Source organism: Bubalus kerabau, chromosome 22, assembly GCF_029407905.1.
Source record: "Bubalus kerabau isolate K-KA32 ecotype Philippines breed swamp buffalo chromosome 22, PCC_UOA_SB_1v2, whole genome shotgun sequence".
Taxonomy (NCBI): Eukaryota; Metazoa; Chordata; class Mammalia; order Artiodactyla; family Bovidae; genus Bubalus; species Bubalus kerabau.
In genome coordinates, this window is record NC_073645.1 from 38,136,939 (window position 1) to 38,154,862 (window position 17,924).

Sequence of the window (17,924 nt, forward strand, 5' to 3'; positions counted from 1 at the left end):
ACATCTCTAGCCTAAGCACGCTATCCTCTAAGCCTCGAATTCTCTTCTAACAGACCTTTGTGTGGCTTTACCATTCTTTTGTATGTCAGCTTACATATGGCTTCAGTAAGTCTGGCAGTAACTGCCTGATCTAAACTAGCTACGTAGCCTTCTCCTTCATCACATCACCTTATTTTTCTTTGGAATATTTGCCATTATCGAAAATTATGACATCCACTTATGAGTCTACCTGGTTATTTTCTGTCTCCTGCTATTGGGATGCCAATTCCAAGAGACAAGGAACTTTGTCTTATTTACAAGGTTGTCCCCAGCTCCTAGAACAAAGCTTGCTTAAGCAGTATTTCTTTGAATCTTTCTTCATGATCTGAATGACTGAATAAATTAATTTTCTGTCTGCTTGTTCAGATCAGTTATGAAAGAGATACACATATTAAAATTTTACTATTTAATTATGTTACCTAATTCTTCTTGAAGTCCAACCTTGTGTTTTCACTTATTTGGCCTGTATTTTGGTGCATATAGGTTTATTATTTTTATGAATTATTTGTGCCGTTTATGTTTTATTAAACCAGGTTTTGATTTTGAATTTCACTTTGCTATTTATATTATCCTTCATGGCTTCATTGTTGTTGTTTTTAAGAGCCAATTTTTTTTTTCTTCCCTCACAATCCTTTATATTTTGGCTATAGGTGTGTTACTGTTGTGGATGTGCTGTCTATAGAAAACATAAAGTAAATTATGCCTTTTAACATGCTATGGAAATCTCTTTCTTTTGATGAGGATTCAGTCTGTCACATTTAATGCAACTGCTTCTATACTTCATCTTATTCTTTTATTTTTAAGCTTATTATTTATTTTGTTTCTTTTTCTTTGTATTTGCTAATTTATTCAAGTCTTTATTCAAGTTATTTTTCTTTATTATTTAGATATTTCTCAACACTGTCTAATTTTACCTTCCTAATCCAATTTATCTTAAACCAATTTCATTTATTAGGATTTCAAAATAATTATCCTTTTGAAGATTATCCAGTTAGTTCTCAATTGCTGTATTCTGAATCATCTTACTATGGTTTTAAGTTATTGTTGACAGTATTATTTGGTAAGCTCTGTTTGTAAGATACTCTCATGGACAGTACCTGGGGAGATGATTCATCTATATCATTTCCATTTTAAAAGATGTTTGTTCTTAAATTTTTTAAAATGTTTTCACCTAGAACCAATCTCCTATAGCAATTATCTTTCCTCAGTCTCTGTGTAAATGCTTTGTAATTCTTCAAATGCTTAGAAGCATTTTGGAAATGAATGTTATTATATTTAAGCTTTCATGTATATACAAAAATTTAACTATCTTCTCGACTCGCTATAATTCTTTGTTTTATATAAGAAACAATATTTCTTATTTTAGAATGCCATTTCATTTCCTTGCCCTGAAAACTGGTACAATTATGAAATTCATTTCCTTTGTTTTCCTTCACTCATGGATTATATCGCTGTTTGCCTTTTGTCTAATGTCTGAAAATGGTTTTTCTGTATATTTTGTTTAGTTTTTAGTTCTTTAAGATGAGAGAAATCTCATATTTGTTAGTCTATTTTCACTGGAAGTGGAAATTGTATTACATATTTTTGAAAGATTTACATAAAAGATTATTAAAGGAGAAGGAGATTTCAAGAACTTAATTGTTCACCTCCAGCTACCTGGAAAAATTCACTAGTGTTGACCAGCTCCTTTATACATGATGTAAAAGCATGATATTTATTGTATTATGCCTACTATATACCAGATATTATGGTAATAATTTTATTTCTATTTATTGAGTTAGTCTTTCCTCTAACACAATGAAGTAGATGCTTTTATTATTACTGTTCACACATGGGACAAAAATAGGTTAAAGAGATTTCTAGAATATTTACACCTAATAAGTGAGAAATTGGCTTTTCATATCAAGTATTCTCTATTCAGATGCTGCATTATTGACTAGTACAATGTATAATAATTCTTCTTCAAGAAATGTTTTACAATATGATCTCTATAATGTTAACAATAGTGGAAAACAACTTTAGATTATTGACTTCTCTCCTGAAATCATTAACATGAAAATATAAACTTTTAATATGTTTTATTCTTTCAGGGGTTTATAACAAAATAATTGCAGCTTCATTAGACAATAATACATGAGAAAAACCAGTTCCCTCTGTTTCCTTCATAGAGTTGAAATTAAGTTTTTTATCTCATAAGCAATTATCAACTGTATTGATAGAAAAATATGACCATTATTAGATGTAGAAATGCATTTGCATGTTTTAGTTAGGCATATTTTATAGGATTTCAAGTGACAATCTTAGCATAGATTACTGAAGTAATTTTATAATAGTTTTCTTAAAGCATTTAGTGTTATAGCCTGTGTAAAGGTTGTCTTCAGTTTTTGGATGTATGAGGTGTTGTCAATGAAATTTTGGTTCTAGCACATATGATTTATAATATGGTAATCCAGATTTCTTGATGATTTAAAAATATTCTATTTACAAATGCCATGAAACATCACCACTTTGAAGAAGAACATAGATTCAGTAAGTTTCAAACTTCCTTTTATTTTGATTTTTCAGATTGCGTTCTCACAACACAACACAATCATGGATCTTGTGCAGTTTTTTGTCACCTTCTTCAGGTAATTTGCTTTTATTGACTTTGAATGTGTTAAATCTGTATTCTGATGGCCTGTCAATCTGTTAGGTAATATCAGTTCTTTAACCTTGAATATGATACAGTGTGTCTTGTATAGTTTTATGTACTTAAATATATACTGCAGAGCGAAAGAAACATATTCGACATGTACTATTACAGGATTATTTTGCTATACTACTATTTAATAGCTAGTTAATTTAGTGGAAAGAAGATGATAACCTTGCGTTCTACTGTCACATAAGTAATTAAAGCCTGTTTTAATTAGTGAAATTAACAGTGTTTTCATCATATTGATTAGGTACGTTTCCTAGCATTAAAATCAATTTTTTGGCTTTCTTAAGTTATTATTGTATGTACTTAGCAATGTGATAAAATCAATAGGGGATGAGAAAAAGGATGTATTTTTTTTGCCCTCAAAGAGCATGTAATCTGGAAGTACTAAATGTGACCTAGACTATACCATAATTTCCTAGAACTTTAGTTATTTGAGATGTTAACAGTAGGTTCACTAAAAAGGGTTCCATAATTAAATATGTTTGGAAAATACTATGTATGTTAAAGTTAAATAGGTCTCTTTATCTCACAGTTTTTAATGTGTTCATTTGCAGTGTATTGTTCTAAAAGAGAGGATAGAGTTTGTAGCATTTCTCAAAACCTAAAAGTTCTTTTCATAGAGCATTTATGTTCATTTCCACGGGATGTAACTAAACAATGGGTGAGGAGAAGAAGCTGAGTTTCACTGATAGAATATATGAGACATGGCATCTAGTTTGGTGGGCTGGGGTGGGTGGCGAGGGAGGTTCTCAAGGGAGGGGACATATGTATACATGTAGATGATTCACTGCATTGTACAGCAGAGACTAACACAACATTATAAAGCAGTTATACCCCAATAAAATAAAAAGACCTAGTTGGTCAATACAGTACTTAAAAAACAAATATTATCTTTATTAACACGATTATGATGTGTACAGCTTATATTGATCCACAGGGTGCCTTTGTGTGAAGTAGACAATCGTGCCTCCTCCTTCTGGTAGACATAGCCCCACATCACAGCACAAAGATGCAGATGATTTTGACCATCACTCACCAAGTTGTCTGGGCTGCTTTGTACAGTAAAGAAAGTGAAAGTCGCTCAGTCGTGTCTGACTCTGCGACTCCATGGACTGTATAGTCCATGGAATTCTCTAGGCCAGATACTGGAGTGGGTAGGTGTTCCCTTCTCCAGGGGATCTTCCCAACCCAGAGGTTGAACCCAGGTCTCCCACACTGCAGGCAGATTCTTTACCAGCTGAGCCACAAGGGAAGCTTTGTACAGTAAAGAACCTGTTAAACCCAGTCCTTGACACAGATGGTATGCCCAGTACTTCCTCTGCACCTAAATAAATGATAAGTATTGGTTATCTTATCAAGATACCATACAGTACTTGAATTCCTAATCCCTTATCCACAGGAGTGAGCAAACATTTTTTTATAAAGGGCTGGTTAGTAAATAATTTCAAGATTTGTGGGCTATAAGGTGTCTGTGGTGCTAAAGCAGCCGGAGTCAGTTTGGAAACAAATGGGAGTGACTATTTATGTTCCAATAAACCTTCACTAGAATGAAAATAGCTGGTAGCTTGAATATGGGCTTCCCTGTTGGTGATAGTGGTGAACAACCTTCCTGCAAATGCAGGAGACATGAGAGAGCTGGGTTCCATCCCTGGGTGGGGGACATCCCCTGGAGGAGGTCATGGCTACCCACTCCAGCATTCTTGCCTGGAGACTCCCATGGACAAAGGAGCCTAGTAGGCTGTAGTCCATAGGGTCACAGATTTGGACACTACTTAAGTGACTTAACGTGCACACAGGCTGAATCCTGCCTGTGGACACAATTTGTCCAACTACTGATCTAACTTATGCCTAAATGCCTTTAATGGCAGGAAACAGAACATCTCTTGTGATAGCATTTTCTAATTTCAGATAATTAGTTGTTCTTTATAATTGAGATGAAATCTGCCTCCCTGTGATAGCTATTCTAATTTACCCATATGGGCCCATACATAGCAAGTCTAATTCCTTCATCTCCATTTATGGCCTTCCAGTTTTCTAAACTCTTTTCTCCAATTCACACATTATCTGTTCAGTTATTTGCTTCTTGTCAGAATCCTTGCTGCCGTGTTAGTCACTTTGCTCTGAAAACAATCAGGTTGGTCTGTCCCTTAAAAACATTAATTTCCAAAATTTAATGCTGAGAACATATTTCTTATAACATTGCAAAGTTCATTCATATTTAAATTTGTCCCTTAAAGATGAAATTTGAGGAAACATCTTAAATATATTTAAACACTTTCTGATTTTATACTTGTGAATATTAAGGGATATTAAAACTTAATGACGTTACAATGTTTTTGAAAAGTGTTAGAAGTTATAATCAAATGAGGTTTATTTAATGCATAAAACTAAAAGTTTTTGACAGGATAATGTAGATGTTAATATACTGAAAAGTTTATTTTGTATAAAAATTCACAAAGCTGAATTGATAAATTATTTAAGTGTTTAGGGTTTTAGTGTAAGCTTTTGAATTTGTGTGCGTGTTTAAGTTCAATAGCTCTTTTATTAAGTAAAAGAAAGCAAGTGTTAACGTGTACCATGTCTTAGAGATGATCCTATTTATTATGTTGGCATCATAGACAAAGTAATATACTCTTGTTATTGTGTGAGATAAAATGTATTTGATGGGTTTTTTATCATTTAAATTTTTTCAGTAGTGAAATGTAAATTAGATGATTTTAAAATTGTCTCATTGTTAAGGAAAATCATGGACAGAATACTTTTAAGTTTATTTTTATATTAAGTAGACTTACTGTTAAATTTTAAAAGAGAGTTTTAGACAGTTCAGCATTTATGGACAGCCTTCAATCAGGCCACTATTACTGCTATAGCTGTCTCTGTATTACTGAAGTGGTACAGCTGAAGTGTCAGCCTTTCATTTAGGCAAGGTTTAAAGGAGGCCAGTGTCAGCTTTTTACTTTTATATTGGGAATAGTTCTGGTGGTAAACGTAATTCAGTCAGTACTAGTTAGATCATTTATAGTCACAGCCTGGCTCTGATCTTAGCTTTCAGCGCCATCTAAGCAGATTACCTGAAAGTGAAGTCGCTCAGTCGTGTCCGACTCTTTGTGACCCCATGGACTATAGCCTACCATGCTCCTCCGTCCATGGAATTTTCCAGGCAAGAGTACTGGAGTGGCGTGCCATTTCCTTCTCCAGAGGATCTTCCCGACCCAGGGATCAAACCCGGGTCTCCCGCATTGTAGGCAGACGCTTTACCATCTGAACCACCAGGGGAGCCTAAGCAGATTACCTACTTCCTCTGAATCTCAGTCCTTTTAGGTTTTATTCTGTATTAGAGTATAGCCAGTTAACAATGTTGTGAGAGTTTCAGGTGAACAGCGAAGGTATTCAGACATATATAAACATACACAGATACGTATGTCCTTTATCATAATAGAATTAAAAGGTGTTGTTAAAGCCTGTAGTCTACATTAATATATAACAGTGAATAATTAAAAAATTGAAAGAAATCATTTAAGAAATAAGGACTTTTCTGGTATGTAAAATGGAAAAGCAAGTCTGAATCTGAAAAGTCGGAATTTTTTAAAGACGTTCAGCCTGGTAAATTAAGTGGAGATATAGCAAGGCCCCTGTACCATTTAGATTTTTAAATGGTGGTTCTAATTTTCACTGTCTTACAAGGATTACATAATGTTTTTGATTTACCATCTTGACCAAATGGAGGATATTTTCAGAGGTTGCCACTTGGTCTTTCTTATCTTTCTTGATAGATCTTACCTCACAGGCCAGAGACACAATGTAGGGGTTTACTCTAAGCACTTTGTACATAAATTCTAGTTATACACTTGAAAAGTAAGGAAATTATCACTTGTTGTTGTTGTTCAGTCACTAAGTTGTGTCTAACTCTTTGTGAACCCATGAACTGCAGCCAGGCTTCTCTGTCCATCACTATCTCCCTGAGTTTGCTCAAACTCATATCCATTGAGTCAGTGATGCCATCCAACCATCTCATCCTCTGTTGCTCCCTCCTCTTGCCCTCAATTTTTCCCAGCATCAGGGTCTTTTCCAATGAGTCAGTCAGTTCTTTACATCAGATGGCTAAAGTGTTGTATCTTCAACATCAGCATCAGTTCTTCCAATGAATATTCAGGGTTGATTTCCTTTAGGACTGACTGGTTTGATCTCTTTGCTGTCCAAGGGACTCTCAAGAGTCTTCTCCAGCACCACAGTTCAAAAGCATCAATTCTTCAGCATTCAGCCTTCTTTATGATTCAACTCTCACATCTGTACATGACTACTGGAAAAGCCATGCTGCTGCTACTGCTGCTAAGTTGCGTCAGTCGTGTCCGACTCTGTGCGACCCCATAGACGGAAGTCCTCTGTCCCTGGGATTCTCCAGGCAAGAACACTGGAGTGGGTTGCCATTTCCTTCTCCAGTGCATGAAAGTGAAAAGTGAAAGTGAAGTCGCTCAGTCGTGTCTGACTCTTAGCGACCCCATGGACTGTAGCCTACCAGGCTCCTCCGTCCATGGGATTTCCCAGGCAAGAGTACTGGAGTGGGGTGCCATTGCCTTCTCCATAGCTTTGACTATATGGACATTTGTCAGCAAAGTGATGTCTCTTCTTTTTAATACACTGTTTAGGTTTGTCATAGCTATTCTTCCAAGGAGCAAGCATCTTTTAATTTCATGGCTGCAGTCACCATCCACATTGATTTTGGAGCTCAAGAAAATGAAATCTGACAGTTTCTACATTTTCCTCATCTGTTTGGCCATGATGTGATAGGACTGGATGCCATTATCACAGGGTGGATGTATAGACACAGTTTCCTAGTATGAGCCAGGATTTAGCCAGAATTTGTTATCTGGACCCTGGAGACACCCCAACTCTAACAAGGGGCCTTGGTGGTGTTCTAGTCATTGGCTATCTGGGTCATCACTAACCCTGTCTCTTATAGTAATGAAAATATATATTAATTTGTCTTGCACTGAGTATATACCCATAAATATACTTGTGTAAGCTGCTAAGTCGCTTCAGTCATGTCTGACTCTGTGCGACCCCATAGACAGCAGCCCACCAGGCTTCCCATCCCTGGGATCCTCCAGGCAAGAACACTTAGTGTGCCCTTTCATCAGCAGATTCCTCATGGCCTCAGTGAATGATGCGTCCCATGGAAAAGTAATCTTCTGGTAGTTCTTCTGACCTTACACAATACATTCTTTCTGGCACATTTCCTCCTGTCAGCTTCTTTATTCTCTTTCTCTTCCATCTTCTCAGGGAACTCAGGCATTTCCATTTCACTTTGCATTGGCCATTGCTTTATTCAGACTACTAAGAGTCACTTCTTCTTCAGCTTTGCACCATCCCCTGGAGTCTTCCATGGGGTATTGCGTTTCCTGGTCCTGAGACTGTGCACCAAAATTCATGAATTCTTGCTGATTCCATCCCCCAGGATCAGATACCACTGATTTCTAATTCCTGTTATACTCCCCTGGCTGTTGCCATTACCTGCTAGCCAGTTCTTGCAGCTCTTCCAAGTATATAATCTCCTTCCTTTTTTATCAGCCCAGGATGCATTATGCTGTCATTAAACCCTAGTTATCAGTCCAGCAACCAGGAAAGGAGACGTTGACAGCTTGTTGAGGGAACGACCCTATTGTTTCTATAGTTGTAGAACTGACTTCCTCAAAAACATCCATCTAGATATTTCATTTTAGATATTCCTAATCCCATATTTCAAGAGCTCCAATTTTCCCAAGCATGGCCATTTTCTTTACATAAGAGGACTGCTCTAGCTGAGCAGTCTATCATCTCTGGAGCTCTGCAGCTCTCACCCTTGGATCATTAGTCTGCTGCTCATCCGTATTGGCTCTTCCACTGTCAGGGATAAGAGTCTGAATTAAAGCTATAAAAGAGACCCTCCGGCTCTTATATTTAGCCTGTAATATTTGTTAATGGCCTTCAGTTTCTCAGTAGCCCTTTGCTGGGCTAATGCAAACATTCAGTAATTATCCAACTCCACTATCTTTTGAAAACATTTTCCCCAGATCAGCACTGGTGAAATCTTTAGCAGTTGAAGTCTTCTTCCAGGGATGAATCAAGCAACATGGATGGTTTCCCTTTAGCCTGCCAAGTAGTGAGTGAGCCAATTACAAATCTAAATTTTACCTCCTGATATCTTAGACTATGAGTCCTCAGAGAAGTGGAGACCAGAATGGCATTAGCCATGCAGTAAATGTATTAGGGGGAGCTCTTGTGACAGAAAGATCAGGGGAGAAGGTGAGAGATCTTTTAGACCACAGTGCCAATCTGACCTTTGTGAAGTAGAGCAGGAAGAAAGGAAAGTTGAATGAAAGAGCCTAATTGTGTAATTTAGATTACATTGCAGTCATATGTAAAGTCTAACAAGGTCAGTGGTGAGTCTTCAAGTCAAACTGCATGTACAGAGGAGTTACTCATCTCTCAGGATCAGGCCTTTCTTGCTGTCACCGCCATGCTCAGGAAGTGTGGCCTTGGTGATTACTTCTGTCTCTATGATCTTTACTAATCTAGTTATCTGATGTAAGTAATACCATATAATACTTGTCCTTCTGTAACTGGCTTGTTTCACTTAGCATAATGTTCTCAAGGCTCATCCATGTTGTGATATAGGTAAGAATTTCCCTTCTTTTAAGGCTGAATTATATTCCATTATATGTATTATATATACCACATTTTGATTATTCATTCACCTGTTGATGGACACTTGGGTTCCTTCCCTATTTAGCTGTTGTGAATGATACTTCTGTGAATTTGAATATATAAGTATGTATTTAAGATCTTGATTCAGTTCTTTTGGGTATATTCCCAGAAGTGAAATTGCTGAGTCATATGGTAATTCTATTTTTAACTTTTTGAAGGGCCTCCATACTGTTCAGTTGCACCGTCCACATTCTCAGCAGCAGTGCCATGGGTTCCAATTTTTCCATATTCTCACCAAATACGTGCAATTTTCATTCTTTTCCTTCCTTCTTTTTCATAGTAGCCATCCCAGTGGATGCAACTTGGCATTTCTTTGTGGTTTTGATTTGCATTTCTTTAATGATTACTGCTGATAAGAACATTTTCATGTGCTTATTTGCCATTCATGTCTTTTTTTGGTCTATTCTTTTGCCCATTTTTATGCCAGTATCATACTCTCTTGATTACTGTAGATTTGTAGTAAATTTTGAAATCTGGAAGTGTGGATCCTCCATCTTTGTTCTTTTACAAGATTTTTTCAGGCTACTTAGGGTCCTAAAATTCAAATGGATATGGGTATCCAGATAATTATGTGAGCTTTTCCCCTTTTTGTTAATATGGTGTATGACATTGATGCTCTTTATATGTTAGACCATCCTTGCATTTCAGGAATAAATCCTTCTTGGTCACCATATAAAATTCTTTTAATAATAATAATTTCCCTTTTTCTGTGTCGTTATTCATAAAGAATGTTAGTACTTTTCTTGTGTCTTTGTCTGACTTTGGTATCAGGATAATGCCGGTCATATGGACTGAGTTAGGAATTGTTTCCTTTTCTTTAATGTCTGGAACAATTTGAGAAGGATCGGTATTAGTTCTTTTTGAAATGCTTGGTGGAATTCATCAGTGAGGCTATCAGGCCCCAGGCTTTTCTTTGTCAGGAGATTTTTGATTACTGATTCAGTCTCTTTACTAGTCATAGTTCTAGACATTCAGTCAGTTTTTTCATGATTCAAGCTTGGTTGCTTGACAGTTCCTAAATTGTCCATTTCCTCTAGGTTACACAGTTTGTTGGTGTGCATTTGTTCATAATACACTCTAATAAATCCTTTTTATCATTTTAGGATGAGTAGTATTATCTATACTATATTTATTTTTAATTTATTTTTAGTAAGTTGAATCTTCTTGCCTTTTTTTCCCCCTTAGTAAATCTGGCCAAAAGTTTGTCAGTTTTGTTTTTCTGTTTGAAGAACTGATTGCTGGTTATGTTGATTTTTCTCTATTATTTTGTATTTCATTTATCTCTGTTTTAATCTTTATTATCTCCTTCCTTTTGCTAACTTTGGGTTTAGTTCTTTTTCTGATTCCTTAAGTTTAAAGTTAGGTTGTTGATTTGAGAGCTTTCTTGTTTTTCCATGAGAACATTTATAGTTAAACCTTTCTTCCTTGGCACCGCTTTCGCTGAGTCCCATCAGTTTTAATATGCTCTGTGTTCATTTTCATTTGTCTCTAAGTAGTTTCTGATTTCCCTTGTGATTTCTTCTATGAGCTGTTGGTTGTTCAAGAGTCTGGTGTTTCCTTTCCCCAAATTTGTGAATTTTCCAGGTTTTTTTTCTGTTAATTTATTTCTAGCTTTATTTTGCTGTGGTTGAAGGAGATACTTTTCATGATAGCTATTATTTTAAATTTATTGAGACAATTTGTGACCTAAAATATGGTATAGCCTGGACAATATCTCATGTGCATTTGAGAAGAATGTGTATCCTGTTGTTGGGAATGTGTTTTATATATGTCTGTTAACTAGTTGGTTTATTGTGTTGTTCTAATTCTGTTTCCTTTCTTCTGTTTACCTGATGTTCCTATAAAGAAGAGTTTGAATTGTTGTTTTAACAATTTTGAATTCTCTTTGTCTCGAGTGAAATTTCGGTCTTAATTTATATCTTGTTTTATGTAAGCTTAGTATCATTTTGTTAGAATTTCCCTCATAAATCTATTTTCATTACTTTCAGCATTTTTCATCTAATTAGATTTTAAATGTTTCTTCTACACCACAAATATCTGGACATTGTTTATTCTGTTTTAATAATCTGAAAAATCTCTGCCTTTTAAAGTGACAGGTTTAATGAATTTCTATTTATTGTGATTATTGATGTATTTTAGTTTTTTCTTCATCTTTTCACTTTATAAAATGCTTTCTCAAGTCATCTTTCTTTCTTCTCCCCTGCTTTCTAAGAAATTGAATATCCTTTTAATATCCTTTATTTTTTTCCTTTTATCAGTTTAAGAATTATACATTTTATATTTTTTCTTTGATGACTGTCCTTAAATTTTAACATGTATATTTTTTCTAACCAGCATTAATGTTAATCAGTGTCTTTTTCTTTCTACTCCTAAATCATATAGGAACACTAAAAAATTTGAAACTTCCAATTTTACATACAATTGTTTAATTTTCAATTCATTTTCTAATTTCTAATTTTAATTTATTTTTTCAAATAGTCTTATTGAGATATTTAAAGTGTAACTCATCTATTTAAATTGTAAAATTCAATGGCTCTGCAGCCATCTTCACAGTAATTTTAGAACATTTTCATCACCCCCCAAATAAACTGTATGCACATTTGTAGTCATTTCCCATCCCTCTCAGACATCCTAAGTTTTAAACAGTCACTAATCTAGTTCCTGTCTATAGATTATCCTATTCTGAACATTGTCGTATAAATGGAATCATACAGTACGTGTTCTTTTGTGACTGGATGCTATCACCTATGACAGTGTTTACAAGATTTGTCCATGATGTTGTATGTATCGGTGCATTATTGCTTTTTATTGCTAAACAATATTCCATTGTATGGATAAGACACATTTCATTTCTCCTTTTTTGGTTGATGGGCATTTGAATTTTTATCTCTTTTTGGTTCTTGTGAATTATGCCACTGTGAACATTTGTGTTCAAGTTTTTGTGTGGCCATATGTTTTGCTTCTCTTGAGTATGTACCTAGGAGGGGCAGTGATAAGTCATATGGTAACTCTGGATTTAGCATTGTGAGAAACTGGCAAACCGTTTTCCAAATGAGTTGCACCATTTTACATTCTCACTAGGAATGTATGAGAGTTCCAGTTTCACCATATTCTCAGTAACACTTCTGTTTTTATCTCTCTTTTTTTGGTTATAGCTATCTTAGTGGGTATTGCCAAAAGAAATGATGATACTATTTTGGAGGATCCAGAAAGGAAAGGTTTAGGAATCTAAAGAATAGAAAAAGAAAGAAAAAATAGGAGTTTAGCAATTAAAAACAAGAATAATCAAAGATGACCTTATAGAAGTAAGGATTATAGAAGTAAGGATGTGAGTGGGAAGAATAATTTAAAATTAATACAGTGATCAAGATTTAGGAAAATGAAGCAATCATGTTGTCCACGAAGATATTTCAAAAGACAAAAAGGAGAGATGTAACAAGGAGAGAGGTAAACCTAAGTCATTAGTATCAAAATGGCATAGCCCAGAGGGGTATGTGGTATAAACATTCTTTTTTTTTTTTAATGCTATAAGAACAAAGAACGCTGGTAGAATGAAAAATAGAAGTCCTCCTCTTCCAAAGTAAAATTATGATAATGGATATGTTAATGGAAATGAGGTCTGAAGATACAGATTTCCCTAAGTAGAAACCATAAATTACATCTTATTATATTGGAGGTTTCTTCAGGAATTCTCTCCCTGGCTTTGCTATAGAAGAAAACAGACATATAGGTCCCAACTGTTCTTTTAAACCAAAATATCAAATATGGCTCGAGTAAAAATGTGCCAAGTTCATTTTTGCAACTTAGCTAAACCAGTGCTCCATGTCTCATTTTCAATGCTGAGATTTAGAACACTATAGACTAAAACATACTTCTGTAAGAGTGATATCAGTAACATCATATTTTCACCAGAATGTTGACTAACAATTCAAAATCAACATGTCCTAAACTTTCTGTCTTGGCAAACAGCTCTTTTTTCTAGTAATAGTATTTTCTAGCTCAGTTATGGGTACTGCTACTCCCCCGGTGTCAATACCTTTCTCTTAATCCATGCAAAACCTGATTCTTCCTTCAATCTATCACTCTATTATATTCAAAACAGCAAAAATGATTTTTAACATAAATTATGAGAATCCATTGTTTAAAAGCTTCCCTTCACATTTATAATTCAAACTAGACTTACAAGTTCCTCTGAAACCAGGCCTAATTATATGCCTCCTCTCATGCTCTCCACAAATTTGCTATATTACAGTCTCTTTTTCTTTGGAGGTATCTGGTTTATTTCTTGTCTGTTTTGTTTTTCATTCCTATAAAGTCTTTTAAAATTTATGTGCAGTAAAATTCCACTTGGTGGGATACAGCCATATGAATTCTAAAATACGTATCAGTTTAGTTCAGTCACTTAGTCGTGTCTGACTCTTCGCGACCCCATGAATCACAGCACGCCAGGCCTCCCTGTCCATCACCAACTGCTGGAGTTCACTCAGACTCACGTCCATCGAGTCAGTGATGCCATCCAGCCATCTCATCCTCTGTCGTCCCCTTCTCCTCCTGCCCCCAATCCTTCCCAGCATCAGAGTCTTTTCCAATGAGTCAACTCTTCGCATGAGGTGGCCAAAGTATTGAAATTTCAGCTTCAACATCAGTCCTTCCAATGAACACCCAGAGCTGATCTCCTTCAGAATGGACTGGTTGGATCTCCTTGCAGTCCAAGGGACTCTCAAGAGTCTTCTCCAACACCACAGTTCAAAAGCATCAATTCTTCAGCGCTCAGCATTCTTCACAGTCCAACTCTCACATCCATACATGACCACTGGAAAAACCATAGCCTTGACTAGACGGACCTTTGTTGGCAAAGTAATGTCTCTGCTTTTGAATATGCTATCTAGGTTGGTTATAACTTTCCTTCCAAGGAGTAAGCGTCTTTTAATTTCATGGCTGCAGTGATTTTGGAGCCCCCAAAAATAAAGTCTGACACTGTTTCCACTGTTTCCCCACCTATTTCCCATGAAGTGATGGGACCAGATGCCATGATCTTCGTTTTCTGAATGTTGAGCTTTAAGCCAACTTTTTCACTCTCCTCTTTCACTTTCATCAAGAGGCTTTTTAGTTCCTCTTCCCTTTCTGCCATAAGGGTGGTGTCATCTGCATATCTGAGGTTATTGATATTTCTCCTGGAAATCTTGATTCCAGCTTGTGCTTCTTCGAGCCCAGCGTTTCCCATGATGTACTCTGCATATAAGTTAAATAAGCAGGGTGACAATATACAGCCTCGACATACTCCTTTTCCTATTTGGAACCAGTCTATTGTTCCATGTCCAGTTCTAACTGTTGCTTCCTAACCTGCATACACATTTCTCAAGAGGCAGGTCAGGCGGTCTGGTATTCCCATCTTTTTCAGAATTTTCCACAGTTTATTGTGATCCACACAGTCAAAGGCTTTGGCATAGTCAATAAAGCAGAAATAGATGTTTTTCTGGAACTCTCTTGCTTTTTAGTTCTTGTAATCATCAGCTCTACCATAGACCAGTTCCAGAATGTCAAAGAATCCTTCATAGGGCTTCCTTTACACTGATGCTTTTTCTTCATCCATAAATCCTGGCACCTATTGGCTGGTACCCTGTCTCTAGAGTTTTGCCTTTTCCAGAATGTCATGTTCATGGAAACATACAGTATGTTATCTCCTGAGACTGATTACTTTCCATTGACATACTCCTTTTAAGATTTATCCAAGTTGATTTTTTTTCCATCAGTAGTTCATTTCATTTTTGTTGTTAAGTGGTATTCCATTGAATGAATAGACTCCAGTCTTGTTTATTCATCCACCCTTGGATAGATATGACTTGTTACACTTTTTGGCAACTATGAATAATGCTGCCCTGGATAAGATACATAACTTGTATAGGGATTGTACACACGTAAGTTTTTGTTTCTTTAGGGAGATTAAAGAAACTTTCTTTAGTGGAAGTGAGATTGCTGAATCATTTGGTAAATGTATATTTATCTTTATAATAACTGCAACTATTTTTTCAGAGTGACTGTATCATTTTGCTTTGCCACTAAGAAAGTATGAGGGTTTTGGTTGTTTTAAATCCTCAATACCTAGTACTGTCAGATTTTTTTTATTTTAGCCATTCAGATGTGGTAGTATCTTGTTAGTTGTTCAGTCTTTTCTGACTCATTGCGTAGCCCTCCAGGTTCCTCTGTCCATGGGATTTCCCAGGCAAGAATACTGGAGTGGGTTGCCATGCCCTTCTCCAGGGGATCTTCCTGACCCAGGGATTGAACTCTGGTCTCCCACATTGCAGGCACATTGTTTACTGCCTGAACCATCAGGGAAGCCCGTGGTAGTATCTTATCATTTTAATCTGCATTTCTCTAATGGCTGACATTGAATATCTTTAAAAGACTGGTCTTTCCTTTTGAAATGCCTTTGCAACTCTGTCAAAAATCAATTCATCATCTAGTTTCCAGTCCCAGGAAACACTACATAACCATACATCTCTATGTCCCACTGGTCTCAACTAGAAAACCTGGATGATGTGCTTGGGTAGTTTCATTGGACAGATCAGGGAAGAACACCAAAATTCAGAAACACCCTGAAATGTTTGAAAGTTAATGGTTTTTCCCCTCCAGTCTCCCCTGACTTGAGCCTCAGTGTGGTGTGAAAACTTAAAGTGACTATTGTGGTCTAGACAGAAAACATCCTGGAAAAATCCCCCAGTTTTGTGTTTTTTTTTCTTAATTTTTGGTCACGCCTGTGGCATATGGAACCTGGGAGCCACAGGTTTCCCTGACCGGGGATCAAACCTGCACTCAGGTGCAATGGAAGGCAAAGTCTTAACCACTGGATTGCTGGAGAAGTCCCCAAATCCTCTATTTCTGACTTATGCTATGGAAAAGGAAATTATTAAAGCTACAAAGAGAGTAGGGGAGATCCACCCCTCAATTTTCCTCTCTTTTCAAAAATTTACTCATCCCCAATTCCAAGCAGCCTTGAGGCAGTGACATTAGCTGCAGCTAAAATGCCTGGGAGGGGAGAGCTGCTAGAGCAAGATCTCCAAGAGGTGCGAGTCTTCTAGGTAATGTGGAACTGTGATCGTAAGAGTCTGTACAAGTCCATTGCTTTTCCCTCTTCTCTGTCCTCCCAACGCAGAATGTGGTCCAGTCACAGAAGTGGGTAGTTATGTGCCAGAGGAAGGCAAAGTGAAGTCCAGAGAAAGTTTGGGAAATATCAGAGAGAGAAAAGCCATCCCAGAAAGTTGAACTTCATACGACAAAGGTCTGTGTAGTCAAAGTTATGGTTTTTCTGGTAGTCATGTTTGGATGTGAGAGTTGGACCATAAAGAAAGCTGAGTGCCAAAGAATTGATGCTCTTGAATGGTGATGTGGGAGAAGACTCCTGAGAGTCCCTTGAACAGCAAAAAGATCAAACCAGTCAATCCTAAAGGAAATCAGTTCTGAATATTCATTGGAAGGACTGATGCTGAAGCTGAAGCTCCAATACTTTGGCCCTCTGATGCGAAAACCTGACTCATTGAAAAAGACCCTGATGATGGGAAAGGTTGAGGGCAGGAGGAGAAGCGGATGGCAGAGGATGAGATGGTTGGATGGCATCACTGACTCGATGAACGTGAGTTTGTCCAAGCTCTAGGAGTTGGTGATGGACAGGGAAGCCTGGTGTGCTGCATGCAGCCCATGGGGTCTGTTGGAAAGAGTTGGAAACGACTGAGCGACTCAGCTGAACTGAACTGAAAGGTGAACTTCTGGAATCTTCCATGTGAGACTCTTTTCCTAATTAGCATACCAAAATATTTAAGAAGAGGCTAATGGTTAAAACTCTTCCCAGGCCTTAGACAGAATCCACCGGACAGACTCAAATAGAACTGAAAAAGCTTTGGGTACATTGTAAACATAGCCTACAGATACCTAAAATAAAATCTCTCTATAATAATATCAACATCTCTATAGGATAAAGTAAGACCTCAGTCCCTCTGTAAGTCTGATACATCAGAGAGGGCTGTTATGGAAGTGGGCCATTCTTCAGCTTGGTTAGCAAGTCAGCGAGTGTCTGTCAGTATTTATTCATATCTTTAAGAAAAACTTTATTATATGTTGGATCTGTTAACCATCCATATTGAGAAAAGTACCATTTGACTTCTACCTCATACTAATAATAAAAATAAATTCCAGGAATAAAGGGAAAAAAAGTATCTAGAGAATAATATGGGAATTCTTCACATACTTAGAAATAAACAGAACACACAAAGCATGTCAATAAAATTACAGTAAAACTAACAATTTTTGTCATCAGAAGATGTCTTTAGCATCATGCGAAAGCAAGCCATCCAGTACTACAAAATACTCAGATCCTATATAAAGGACAAAGGCCTTATAGTCACAACGTATAACATGTAAGTAAAGAAAAAACAGTCTTAAATCT

General features: G+C 36.5%; 1 protein-coding gene across 1 annotated transcript in view; it reads left to right on the top strand.

The window, feature by feature from the left end:
* ATRNL1 (attractin like 1) overlaps positions 1-17,924 on the top strand; it is an 802,696-nt gene that overhangs the window by 333,951 nt on the left and 450,821 nt on the right. Inside the window, exon 25 of the mRNA XM_055559801.1 lies at positions 2,605-2,666. Coding sequence (XP_055415776.1) covers positions 2,605-2,666 — 62 coding nt within the window. The remainder of the gene's footprint in view (positions 1-2,604; positions 2,667-17,924) is intronic.